The sequence below is a fragment of the Bos mutus genome, chromosome 10 (genome assembly GCF_027580195.1).
Source record: "Bos mutus isolate GX-2022 chromosome 10, NWIPB_WYAK_1.1, whole genome shotgun sequence".
NCBI lineage: Eukaryota > Metazoa > Chordata > Mammalia > Artiodactyla > Bovidae > Bos > Bos mutus.
Window position 1 is genome coordinate 4,619,331 of NC_091626.1, and position 13,231 is coordinate 4,632,561.

General features: G+C 40.3%; 1 protein-coding gene across 1 annotated transcript in view; it reads right to left on the reverse strand.

The window, feature by feature from the left end:
- Positions 1-13,231, reverse strand: part of SIMC1 (SUMO interacting motifs containing 1) — an 83,553-nt gene that overhangs the window by 24,802 nt on the left and 45,520 nt on the right. The window contains exons 5-7 of the mRNA XM_070377212.1: positions 10,946-11,100; positions 3,309-3,461; positions 1,223-1,351 (exon numbers count right to left, since the gene is read on the reverse strand). Of these exons, the coding sequence (XP_070233313.1) occupies positions 1,223-1,351; positions 3,309-3,461; positions 10,946-11,100 (437 nt within the window). The remainder of the gene's footprint in view (positions 1-1,222; positions 1,352-3,308; positions 3,462-10,945; positions 11,101-13,231) is intronic.

The following is a 13,231-nucleotide window of genomic DNA, read 5'->3' on the forward strand; positions in this document are numbered from 1 at the left end:
GGTTTCATTTAAACTATTTTTGTCTATGTTTAGTTTAAATTTGTTTACAGTTACCCACTCCTTAGATTTCCCATCTCTCACTAGAATCTGGGCATAAATAAATAAACAGTATGGGCACTGGATCCAAATGAAATACTAACGAAGCGATACAGCAAGCGTGATTTTATGAATGCTTCCTTCTGGCTGACCATTGTAACGTACTGCCTTCTTTGAACTGACCTTGCAATTAGGAAGTCCTAGGTTTAAATCTGGATTCTAAATCTGATTAGCAATGTAAACTTTGGCTAGTTATTTAACTATTTAAAGTATTTTTTTTCATTTGTTAAATGGGAACAACATTATAAAGCTTTATACAAACATGAGATAATTAATGTAACAATGACTGGCACATTGTACAGATCCAATAAATGTTTGTCTTAATCTTAGCAGGATAGTTTAACTAAATCTTTATTACAATTCTATTTGGAATGACATTTTCTTCTAACAGAGGAACCAGAAATGTACAAGAGTAGTCTTGGTTACCAACTAGGAGCTTAGGGGATGAGGTGGGAAGCAGACAAGGAGCTGACAGAGATTCCCTCGGGGGTCACCACCCTACAGAGGCTCTCCCATAGTTATTTCCTGTCCCAGCAACTGTTCATGAAATTACAGTCATGGTAGCTTATTTTCCTTCCTTTGGATTCTAAAATTACTGGTTCAAAGGAGGAATCATTGGTCCTAGCCAAGAACTCTTATTTCTTTGTCTCTTCCTAATGGAATGCTTCACTAATTAATGTTTAGAGAAAGTGAATTCCTTACTCTTGATATCTGGGCTCATTCTACAGGTACAACTGTAGTCACTCTTGGATCACCTCTTCTTCCCCTCATATGAACAGGCCTATTTCACCCAACAAGACTTTAGTAAACATTTATACCAGGCTCTCTGGCTGAGGGTCAGAGAAGATGGTAGTGCTTAACAGCTGAAAACTTGAGGGATGAGTAAAGTTATTAGACAAATGGATAAAGTAGGAAATTTGGGCTGCATTTAAGGTAACCTGCCTCTTCCTAAGAAATTATGCCTTAGTTGCAAATAATAACAGTTGGTTGAGAAACTATTTCTTTCAAAGGTTAAAGAGACAAGAACTATTTCTCTACCTTTTTTCCTCCTAATTTAACTACTGTTTGGAATTTTCTTTTGAAATTATGTTCCCAGATCAAAAAATAAAACAAAGCTAAGACTCACCTCTGACTCCTCTCAGGAATGTCCAGCACAAACCCAAACATCATTTCAGCAATTTTATTGGAGCTGCACGTGGGGGTCCTGTCCACCTCTACAGCGATAGACAGCATCCTCTGGAGCTGGCATATAATCCTGAGTCCAGAACACAGAACATAAATGAGTGGGAGGGTCCCTGCTGGCTGGGATGAGGTGCCCGCCAGTGTACTAAAGGCTCTTGTAAAGCACACACTAGGTCAGGGAGAACTACTCAAGCATCAGCATGCTTTTATTAGCAATTTCACCTACCTGAATCCCTTTTGCCAGATCATACTATCAACCTCTCAGAACCTGGGGTTGTGCTGCAAAAGCAAGCTGCTTTTAAATTTGAAAATAGAAACATACAATCTTTTTAAAAATAGAGTTCTTGTTGCTTATCTAATTATTAAAAAAAAAAATTTGGCTATGCCACAAGGCAAGTGGGATCTTAGTTTCCTAACCAGGGATCAAACCTCTAGAACCTTCCTCAATCTGCCCCTGCAATGGAAGCATGGTGTCCCAACCACTAGACTGCCAAGGAAGTCCCTAGGAACATATAATCTTAAGGATCTAGAGAACTTTAAGGATATCTAGCCTAAAAATTCTATATTCTACAGATGAAGAAACAGCTCCAGAATGACTAACAATTATCTGAATTTCTTTGATAGGAGAAAATACAAATTTACTACGTAGTTTTCTCCTGTTACTGGTTCCTTTACAACAATCTTTACCTAAGTTCAGTGTCAGAATTTCAACTGGTGAAACGTGACCCGCTCTCCCATCAGACCTAACTGTGGGAGAGACCCAGGCTGAAGGAAGGAATCTGAGCAGCCCCTCAGAAGGTGAGCCTCACCTGAAGCTGGCCTTTTCTAATGTGCGCTGTTATTTGTGAGGCAAAGAGGGGCTCTGTTTGCAGAAAATCTGCAGCCAGGGACACAATAGGTAGACCAGAGTCAGATGAGATTCTGGCTCTGCAATGACAAGCTATTCAAGTTTTGACAAATTACTAAACTGCTCTGAGTCAAAACTCTCTCATCTCAAAAAAGGGGACATAACACCACCTATTTCATAAAGTTGTGCTGAGTAACAGATCTGGCATATAGGCACTAGTTAATGGTAAACAGCAGTGCCTATTGTTGTTAAGATCATGATAAATTGATTTTCAAGGACTCTAATTTTGTTCTTCTAATATCTACTTATAATTACTATTATTATATTAGCTTTCTCTTAAGAAACAGTGTCTGCCTCTCTCTTGGTCTATATCCTGGGGTTCTTACATACTTATTTTCCTACTTTAGGACCTTCCCCACTCTGCCCAAGCAAACGCTTCATCGTTCCAAAACATACTCCCTTTAGATACACGATTGTCTCCTAGATTAGTTAAAATCCATAGTACTTATTTAAGAATCCGATCAGTGCAACTAAATTATAGCACTGTGAATTTAGGCACAAATGCTGTATTTGAAATATCAAGTTTAACTGGCTTTTTAAACATAACTGACATAGAATAGCAGGTTACTTGTACAAGGGCAGCTCCAGCCCATGAAATCCTGGCATTTCCCCAAAAATGCCACGACCACTTTTAATTCCATAGAAGAAATGCCAGAATTTCTTTCCAGTGCAGGCTGAGGGAATGGGACCTGATCTGGTCTGAGCCACTGCTGTTACAACCTGTTGGAGCCTGCAGGTTGAACTGCTGTTCTTCTTCCAGGACTGGAGGAGAGAGACCCAGGCCCTTGAGGATTAGAGACTGCTAGAATGCCCACTGCCCATGATCCTGTATTGTCTCTGGGAATCTAGGAAGGGGAGGGCACGGTTGTTTAGCTTTTGCTCCACTTCAGCTGGTGAATTCATTTAGTGAAGTCCTGTTCATCTAGGGGGAAAGTATCTGCTTTTGTTTTACCTCTGGAATTAGGAACTTAGCCTTTAGTCAAAATAAGGTAGTTTTTAGTAAGAATCAGCCTATGTTATAAGAGCTGTTAATTTTGGGGAAACTGCTTGTAGAGAGTGGTGCTAGTCTCCAACACAGTAAACCCCAGAGCTCTAGGAAAGATAACTTCTGTCCGCTCCTTACAGCTGATTGGCGTTCTTTGTCAGGTTAGGTTGGGAAGAAGGGTGGCTACTGCTGGTCTTCAAGATTCCTTTTCCTGGAGAGGTTTGATTCTCATTTGGGGGCTGGATTAATCTGTCTTCAGTTACTGCTCTGATCAACCACTTGATGACATCCCTGCAATGGAGAAAAAGATAAGAAAGAAAAAGTTTAAATTTCTGTCTTACTGTTAGGGTGCTCAGAACTGCAACTTTAACATGGTCTCCTAGACACCTAGATTTCCCTAAAGGCAACAGAGAGGAGCCCTTAGGCTATTTTCAATATTTTACAAGTCTAATGGAAACCCTGCATTTAATTGCAGGAAGGTTACAAAAGATAAGTAAAATGTCAACATTTTTCTTTAAGTTAGAATTATTGAAAGGTACCTCCAAGGTTAAAGAGTACTATCTGTGGCTTCCTGACCAGGAACATGCCTTGACAAAGCAGAAAGTTGGATTAGACAATCTTGTTGGCTTTCTATTATTAGGCTAATAAACAAAGTGTCAGACTTTATTTTTTGGGGCTCCAAAATCACTGCAGATGGTGACTGCAGCCATGAAATTAAAAAATGCTTACTCCTTGGAAGGAAAGTTATGACCAACCTAGATACCATATTCAAAAGCAGAGACATTACTTTGCCAACAAAGGTCTGCTAGTCAAGGCTATGGTTTTTCCAGTGGTCATGTATGGATGTGAGAGTTGGACTGTGAAGAAAGCTGAGTGCTGAAGAATTGATGCTGTTAAACTGTGGTGTTGGAGAATACTCTTGAGAGTCCCTTGGACTGCAAGGAGATCCAACCAGTCCATTCTAAAGGAGATCAGTCCTGGGTGTTCTTTGGAAGGACTGATGCTAAAGCTGAAACTCCAATACTTTGGCCACCTCATGCGAAGAGTTGACTCATTGGAAAAGAACCTGATGCTGGGAGGGATTGGAGGCAGGAGGAAAAGGGGATGACAGAGGATGAGATGGCTGGATGGCATCACCGACTCAATGGACATGAGTTTGAGTGAATTCCGGGAGTTGGTGATGGACATGGAGGCCTGGCGTGCTGTGATTCATGGGGTCGCAAAGAGTCAGACACGACTGAGGGACTGAACTGAACTGAACCAAAGTTTAGAGTATGTTCAGTGCAGTCATACTTTATACAGGGTGTAGGCGCTCAGCATTTGTGAGATAAAAGCTTCTCATATAGGCCACATCTAATTTTGTTGCCTTCTAAAATCTCACTAATAGTAAATAATGTTTTAAAAATCCACAAAGAAGGGAAAAAAAGGAAGGCAGATAATAACGGTAAAAATCTGGAAGCTGGAAGGAAAATGAGTATTTCACAAAACAGAATATTATATAGTAGTGGAAATGAATAAGCTACAGTGGATAGGTAACAATATGGACAAATTTTAGTATACTGTAATATTAAGTGAAATAAAAGTACCAATTGATTACATACAGCATGATACTCTTATAAACAGCTAAAAGGAACTAGAATAAAAATATATACTTCATAGGAACACATATAGATGCAATAAACTACATTAAAAAAAAGTAATGAACAGTTGGGATGCCAATTACTTTGGATGCAAAAAGGTGTAAAAGTGAGTGATAGAGGATGGATGTGTGGTTAGCTGTAGGTAACTGTCAAGGTCCTAGCCTTTGATTGAAGGGGTGAGGTAAGAGATGCTGATTACAAAATTCAGAGTAACCAATTAGCTAAGTAAATCAGGCAAGTGTCATATTTAGGTGATGTTTAATCTAACTCTATGCCTTTGGCAAAGGGATACATTTGAACTGACTTGGCAGAATTGAGGAAGCTGAGTCCTAAGCCACCAGCAGAGAAGAGTAATCCTATTTAATCCTATTTAAAAGGCAGTACAAGGTTTCCATGAAGTTAGGATAAAAGAGGGTAAATTTAAAAATAAATGGTTTATAATCTGTTTAAGAAACTTTTAGAGCCCTAGATCTTATTTTCCAACCCTGAAGACTACAGGTTAATTCTGTGGAGAGATAAACAGGGTCTCTGGACTACGATATCAGGCACAGCTGGGAAACAAAGGCATCAAAGCAGAAACAGGGGCGGTAAGTGGACCTGAGCGTGCTCAGTGCAGAGATCCTCGCCATCTTCCCACACCTGTCTTTCAGAAGTGACAAGTCCTTACCTGTACTCAGAGCTTCCATCAGCTGTGAACACATCAGCTTTTTGCCCTTAAACAAGAATAGAGCACCAGATTTTTCCAAACATCTATGGACATATTCTAACAGAAGAGATTAAGGCAAAAAACCCAAACCAACCTGTCTCTCTCCTCAAAAGAGCAACTTGGAGAAAACAGACATTATACAGAAAAGTAACAAAAACAAAAGCTATCATTAGTAACATCAAAGATATGAAAAGACACAGATCCATGAAAGAAAAAGACAAGAACAGATTCCTATTTACTAAGTTTAAAAAGGAACATTTAAAGAAAAAGTAAAAGAGCTCTTGGAAATTAAAAATATGGTAACAGCAATGAAAACTCTATTTTCCAGAAATGAAGGATATGAAATGGCCCACTGAATGTCCAGCATAACAGATGAATATAGACCTAAAACAAGTATATTGGGAAAAAAGAAGAGTCTGCAAACATCCAGAGAAAAAAATCAAAGCACATACAAAGAATTAGTAATCAGAGTAGCCTATGGCTTCTTCACAGCAAGAAGCTAGAAGACAGTGGGAAATTTGGAAAATTTCCTTTAATACTCTGTAGAAAAGTTATTTGTAACCTAAATATCTATACTCACATGAATCAATGTGTGGAAGATAAAGATATTTTCAGACATACAAAAACTCAAATTTTACTTCCCACATACCTTTCTAAGAAGCTACTGGAGACTGATCCATCAAAACAAGGGAGTAAACCAAGAAAGAAAAGATATGAAACACATCCAACACTGGGAACAGGTGAAGGGAATTTCACATTTATGATAGAGACTTGGCAAAGAGGACAGCCAATCCAGGTTAAAGGAGGTCAAAGTACTCTACCACAGACCTTAAAGAAGAACCTCATAAGTGTGAACAAACATCTTGACAGGATATTTAAATCAAACGGCAGAGAATCTATGGTTGACTTCTGATATACAAAAGAATAGGAGGAAACTAAAAATGAGGCAATTATTAACTCTGAGGAAAACAAAAAGTAATGAGTGGAAGGAAAAGTAATCAAGTTTAGTACTGGGCTCAACTCTGACTAGCACACAGTTATAGTGATCAGAACATCAAATACTGATCTAAACAAAATTCTGATTCAGCTATATTATGGTGTGGGGGCTGGGAAGTGTGTGTGTGTGTGTGTGTGTGTGTGTGAAGAGGGAGAGAGTAAAAAGAGCTAACTCCTCATTTTCAGGTGAGGAGTCAATAGTCAATAATAGTCAATTACAGCTAACAGTGGACAAGCAAGGAGATTCAACCAGTCCATCCTAAAGGAGATCAGTCCTGAGGGTTCATTGGAAGGACTGATGCTGAAGCTGAAACTCCAATACTTTGGCCACCTGATGTGAAGAGCTGACTCATTTGAAAAGACTCTGATGCTGGGAGGGATTGGAGGCAAGAGAAGGGGACAACAGAGGATGAGATGGTTGGATGGCATCACCAACTCAATGGACACGAGTTTGAGTAAAGTCCGGGAGTTGGTGATGGACAGGGAGGCCTGGTGTGCTGCAGTCCATGGTGTTGCAAAGAGTTGGACACGACTGAGTGACTGTAGTGAACTGAACAATAAAACATCAGCAACACAGGCAAGTTACTCAGCCATGAAGAAGTTAAATCCAAGAATCTCTTAAATCAAAGAGTTGAAAGCAGTTACCCCTGTGGGAAAAGAAAATGTGGGTGAGGTCATCTGGCGACAACTATATTTCCTAAATTGTGTAGAACTAGATTACTCTTTGTATGCACAGTTAAAAAGAAAAGAAAATCCCTTAAGGGGCCACATGGAGACTGACTTAACCACCACTCTCTTTTAAAAGTTTTTCAATTTTACACCCAGTTACGCTATCCTGTGCTCTTGTAGTTTCTCTACTTACTGATTTTCTACCCCTATAATTAACATTTAAACTTTACATAAAATGCTACATCCACGGAAATGGATGGAAGCAGGCAAACCTAGGGAGAAAAAGCCGTTGTCATTGTTATTGCTCAGTCGCCCAGTTGTGTGACTCTTTGAGACCCCATGGACTGCAGCACGCCAGGCCTCCCCAGCCCTCATCATCTTCCAAAGTTTGCCAAAGTTCATGTCCACTGAATCGGTGATGCCATCCAGCCATCTCATCCTTTGACGCCCTCTTTTCCTTCTGCCCTCAATTTTCCCAGCTGGCTGATACTCAAAAACATAATAAAATGTCCTTCTTTTTTAATTAAAGGAATTATAAGTCAATATCCCATATTGGCCTGTGAAAACTATTCTTAACAAATATGCAAGAACATATGAGAATGTATATGACTGACAAAAATCTCAGTGATGAAGAGAACGGTTTCCAAAAGAAGCAAAAGAAGGGGGTAGTTCCAGGATGAAAATTCTAGTCTGAGATCCCTACCCTAGAAATCACATTTCCCCCTACTTTTATAAGGATATGGTAGTTTCCCACTCTGAAGCTTCCAGAAGCTTTAGCCCTGATTTTACAGAAAAAACGTGTTGCTACCTTATTGTATCTTGTTCCATGTAACCTATTATCATAAAAGATTTCTCAAAACAGTTCAGTTCAGTTCAGTTGCTCAGTCGTGTCTGACCCTTTGCAACTCCATGAATCGCAGCACACCAGGCCTCCCTGTCCATCACCAACTCCTGGAGTTCACTCAAACTCATGTCCATTGAGTCAGTGATGCCATCCAGCCATCTCATCCTTGGTCGTCCCCTTCTCCTCCTACCCCCAATCTCTCCCAGCATCAGGTTCTTTTCCAATGAGTCAACTCTTCGCATGAGGTGGCCAAAGTATTGGAGTTTCAGCTTTAGCATCAGTCCTTCCAAAGAACACCCAGAACTGATCTCCTTTAGAATGGACTGGTTGGATCTCCTTGCAGTCCAAGGGACTCTCAAGAGTATTCTCCAACACCACAGTTTAACAGCATCAATTCTTCAGCACTCAGCTTTCTTCACAGTCCAACTCTCACATCCATACATGACCACTGGAAACCTAAAAAAGATGTCCTTTTCATTATAGGGGACTGGGATGCAAAAGTAGAAAGTCAAGAAACACCTGGGGTAACAGGCAAATTTGGCCTTGGAATACAGAATGAAGCAGGGCAAAGGCTAATAGAGTTTTGCCAAGAGAACGCACTGGTCATGGCAAACACCCTCTTCCAATAACACAAGAAAAGACTCTACACATGGACATCACCAGATGGTCAACACTGAAATCAGACTGATTATATTCTTTGCACCCAAAGATGGAGAAACTCTATACAGTCAGCAAAAACAAGACCGGGAGCTGACTGTGGCTCAGATCATGAACTCCTTATTGCCATATTCAGACTTAAATTGAAGAAACAGGGAAAACCACTAGACCATTCAGCTATGACCAAAATAAAATTCCTTATGATTACACAGTAGAAGTGTGAAATAGATTTAAGGGACTAGATCTGATAGATACAGTACCTGATGAACTATGGATGGAGGTTCGTGACATTGTACAAGAGACAGGGATCAAGACCATCCCCATGGAAAAGAAATGCAAAAAAGCAAAATGGCTGTCTGAGGAGGCCTTACAAGTAGTTGTGAAAAGAAAAGAAGTGAGAAGCAAAGGAGAAAAGGAAAGATATAAACATCTGAATGCAGAGTTCCAAAGAATAGCAAGGAAAGATACGAAAGCCTTCCTCAGTGATCAATGCAAAGAAATAGAGGAAAACAACAGAATGGGAAAGACTAGAGATCTCTTCAAGAAAATCAGAGATACCAAAGGAACATTTCATGCAAAGATGGGCTCAATAAAGGACAGAAATGGTATAGACCTAACAGAAGCAGAAAGTATTAAGAAGAGGTGGCAAGAATACACAGAAGAATTGTACAAAAAAGATCTTCACAACCCAGATAATCACGATGGTGTGATCACTCACCTAGAGCCAGACATCCTGGAATGTGAAGTCAAGTGGGACTTAGAAAGCATCACTACGAACAAAGCTAGTGGAGGTGATGGAATTCCAGTTGAGCTATTGCAAATCCTAAAAGATGATGATGTGAAAGTGCTGCACTAAATATGCCAGCAAATTTGGAAAACTCAGCAGTGGCCACAGGACTGGAAAAGGTCAGTTTTCATTCCAGTCCCAAAGAAAGGCAATGCCAAAGAATGCTCAGACTACTGCACAATTGCACTCATCTCACATGCTAGTAGAGTAATGCTCAAAATTCTCCAAGCCAGGCTTCAGCAATATGTGAACCGTGAACTTCCAGATGTTCAAGCTGGTTTTAGAAAAGGCAGAGGAACCAGAGATCAAACTGCCAACATCCTCTGGATCATTGAAAAAGCAAAAGAGTTCCAGAAAAAATCTATTTCTGCTTTATTGACTATGCCAAAGCCTTTGACTGTGTGGATCACAATAAACTGTGGAAAACTCTGAAAGAGATTGGAACCAGACCACCTGACCTGCCTCTTGAGAAACCTATATGCAGGTCAGGAAGCAACAGTTAGAACTGGACATGGAACAACAGACTGATTCCAAATAGGAAAAGGAGTACGTCAAGGCTGTATATTGTCACCCTGCTTATTTAACTTCTATGCAGAGTACATCATGAGAAACGCTGGACTGGAAGAAGCACAAGCTGGAATCAAGATTGCCGGGAGAAATATCAATAACTTCAGATATGCAGATGACACCACCCTTATGGCAGAAAGTGAAGAGGAACTAAAAAGCCTCCTGATGAAAGTGAAAGTGGAGAGTGAAAAAGTTGGCTTAAAGCTCAACATTCAGAAAACTAAGATCATGGCATCTGGTCCCATCACTTCATGGGAAATAGATGGGGAAACAGTGGAAACAGTGGCAGATTTTATTTTTAAAAACATGTGTTTGCTACCTTATTGTGTCTTGTTCCATGTAACCTATTATCATAAAAGAGTTCTCAGAAAGTAGTAGTGACAAATGAGGTTTATCCTGGGTTACTCACAGGGGTGGAAATAAATTTAGGCTTATAGCAGCTGTGAAGTTTTACACAAGTTCATGTTTTCCACTGTATCTCCTGAGGCTGTCTGAACAATACTGAAATAGATTAAAGGAAGTCTGATGGTCTCAGGAGGAAAAACCACACAAGTTTTGGCACCTGACACAGAGTTGGTATTGAGGCTTTTTTTTCTAGGACTGTCTATATATCTGCCTGCAATGCAGCAGACCTGGGTTTGATCCCTGGGCCAGGAAGATCCCCTGGAGAAGGGAATGGCAACCCACTCTAGTATTCTACCTGCAGAATCCCATGGACAGAGGAGCCTGGTGGGTTAGAGTCCATGGGGTTGCAAAGAGTCAGACATGACTGAGCGGCTAACACTTTCACTTTTATAGTAATAATAACTATCCCTGTTACATTATCTAGTTACTAGACAATCTCATCCACCTGTTGTGTTCTCCGGACTTGATGACTCTTGTCATCCCAGGCTTCAGATGGCTGATTACCTGACATTGTGGGGTTGCTTGTCACAGGACAGCACAGTGCTTGCGATGGCTTGCTGCAGGTGCTGTCGCTGCTTCCTTAGGATCTGCTGGAAATCGTCTTCCAGGGTCTGTACTACATAACGCAGAAAGAAGACTCGCCCGGGCAGGTTTTGTCCCTTGGGGAGAAAAAAATGAGTAAATAAGTATTTGCTCTCAGTCTCCTGGACACTGAGCACTGGGCTCTCATAAATACCAAGTCAAGGGAAGATGCATGAGTCAACAAGTGTGTCTGTATCTAAAAGAGAGGCCTGTGGGAGAGAGCAAGCAACCTAGGTCATTACAAAAGAGGGCAAACAAGGCAATCCTAGAGCTTGAAAAGTCAGTCTCTTTCTCTCACTGAACCTCAGTGATGAACCCCACTCTCAGGATAGGCCCTAAGCTGTGTATATTTGAACAGAGAGACAGAAAAATGACTGCTAAGCTGCTAGGTCAAACCACCATGATCTTCATCCCACTGCCAAACTTCTAGTAACATGAGCTGATGTACAGTCTGTTGTTTAAGCAACTCTGAGCTGGGTTTTTTGTTACAGGTGAAATGATCCTAATTGCTGAAGCCCAGCTAGTGCAGGTAAAGAGCATGGGCTTTGGTGATGCAGAGACCTGATTTATTTGTTTGTTTGAAACTCAGCCCCATTCCTTATTTAACTTACTGCTCCGAGTCTCAGTCTCCTCATAATTCACATGGTGATCACCCGAACCTTACCAAAGCCAGGCAGGCATATGTTGGTTTCCTTTTACTGATAAAGAGAGCCTTAAATCTGGCCTTGTTCTATTTGTTTTCTAAATGCCTTATAGTTTTTTGGTCCCTCATTTCCTACATTATTGTCTTTTGCCTTTAGTTGATTTTTTTTTTGTAATGAAATGCTTACATTCTTTTCTAATTTCCTTTTCTGTACATTCTATAGCTAGTGTCCTTGTGGTTACCATGGGGATTACATTTAACATTCTAAAATTATCATACTTTGAATTTATACTAGGTTCACTTCAATAACACACAAAAGCTCAGCTCTTTATTGTGACCAAAAATAAACTAATAATTCTTTAAAAAATTTTTGATTTATTTAGTTTTGGCTACTCTGGGTCTTCACTGTTGAGCTCAGGCTTTCTCCAGTTGCTGCAAGTGGGGGCTACTCTCTAGTTTCGATGTGTGGGTGACGACTTCTCTTGTTGCAGAGCATGCTCTCCAGGACGCGTGGGCTTCAGTAGTTATGGCTTGCAGGCTCTAGAGCATGGGCTCAGTAGTTGTGACACAAGGGCTTAGTTGCCCCATGGCATGTGGGATCTTCCCAGCCCAGGGATGGAACCTGTGTCCCCTTCATTGGCTGGCAGATTCTTAACCACTGGACCACCAGGGAGGTTCAATAATTCTTTTCAGTTCTTTTCAATCTTTCAAATTATGTAGAAAATACAATGTGGAGTTACAAAGTTAAATAACACTAGCTTTTAGATTAATAATTTAAAAAAGTGTTAGTCACTTAATACATTATAGATAGCCAATGTAGAGTTACAAATCACTGTCATAATAGTTTTTATAATTGCCCATGTATTTATCTTTATTAACGTCTATTTCTTCATATGTCTTCAAGTTACTGTTTAGTGTTTCATTTTACCCTGCAGGACTTCCTTCAGCGTTTCCTGCTGAGTAGGACTAGTGGGAATGAATTCCCTCAGCTTTTGTTTATCTGGGAGTTTCTTTACCTCTCCCTCATTTTTGAGGGACAGTTTTGTTGGATACAGGAATCTTGGTTGAGTTTTCTTCTTTAGCACTTCAAATATATCATCCCACTACCTTCTGGCCTCATTTCTGATGAGAAATCTTATTGAGGATCTTGTATCGATGTGTCACTTCTCTCCTGCTGCTCATTCTCATTTCTTGAAGGCAAGTTTTGCCAGATATGGTATTCTTGGTTGACAGCTTTTTTCTTTTAGAACTTTGAATACATCATCCCATTACCTTCTGACCTACATGGCTTCACTGAGAATTTGCTGAGAGACTTATACAGACTCACTTATATGTGATAATTCACTTTTTCCTTGCTGCTTTTAAGTCTGACTTTGGACAGTTGATTATAACGTTTCTTGCTTTGAGTCTCCTTGGTTTATCCTCACTGGTGTTAACCTTCTTGAGTCTGTGTGTCTATTTCTCTCCTCAGAGTTGGGAGGTTCTTTGGTCATTGGGCTCTCTGCCCCCGTCTATTCCTTCTCTGGAACTCCCATAATGTACGTGTGGTCCGTACACGTAATGAT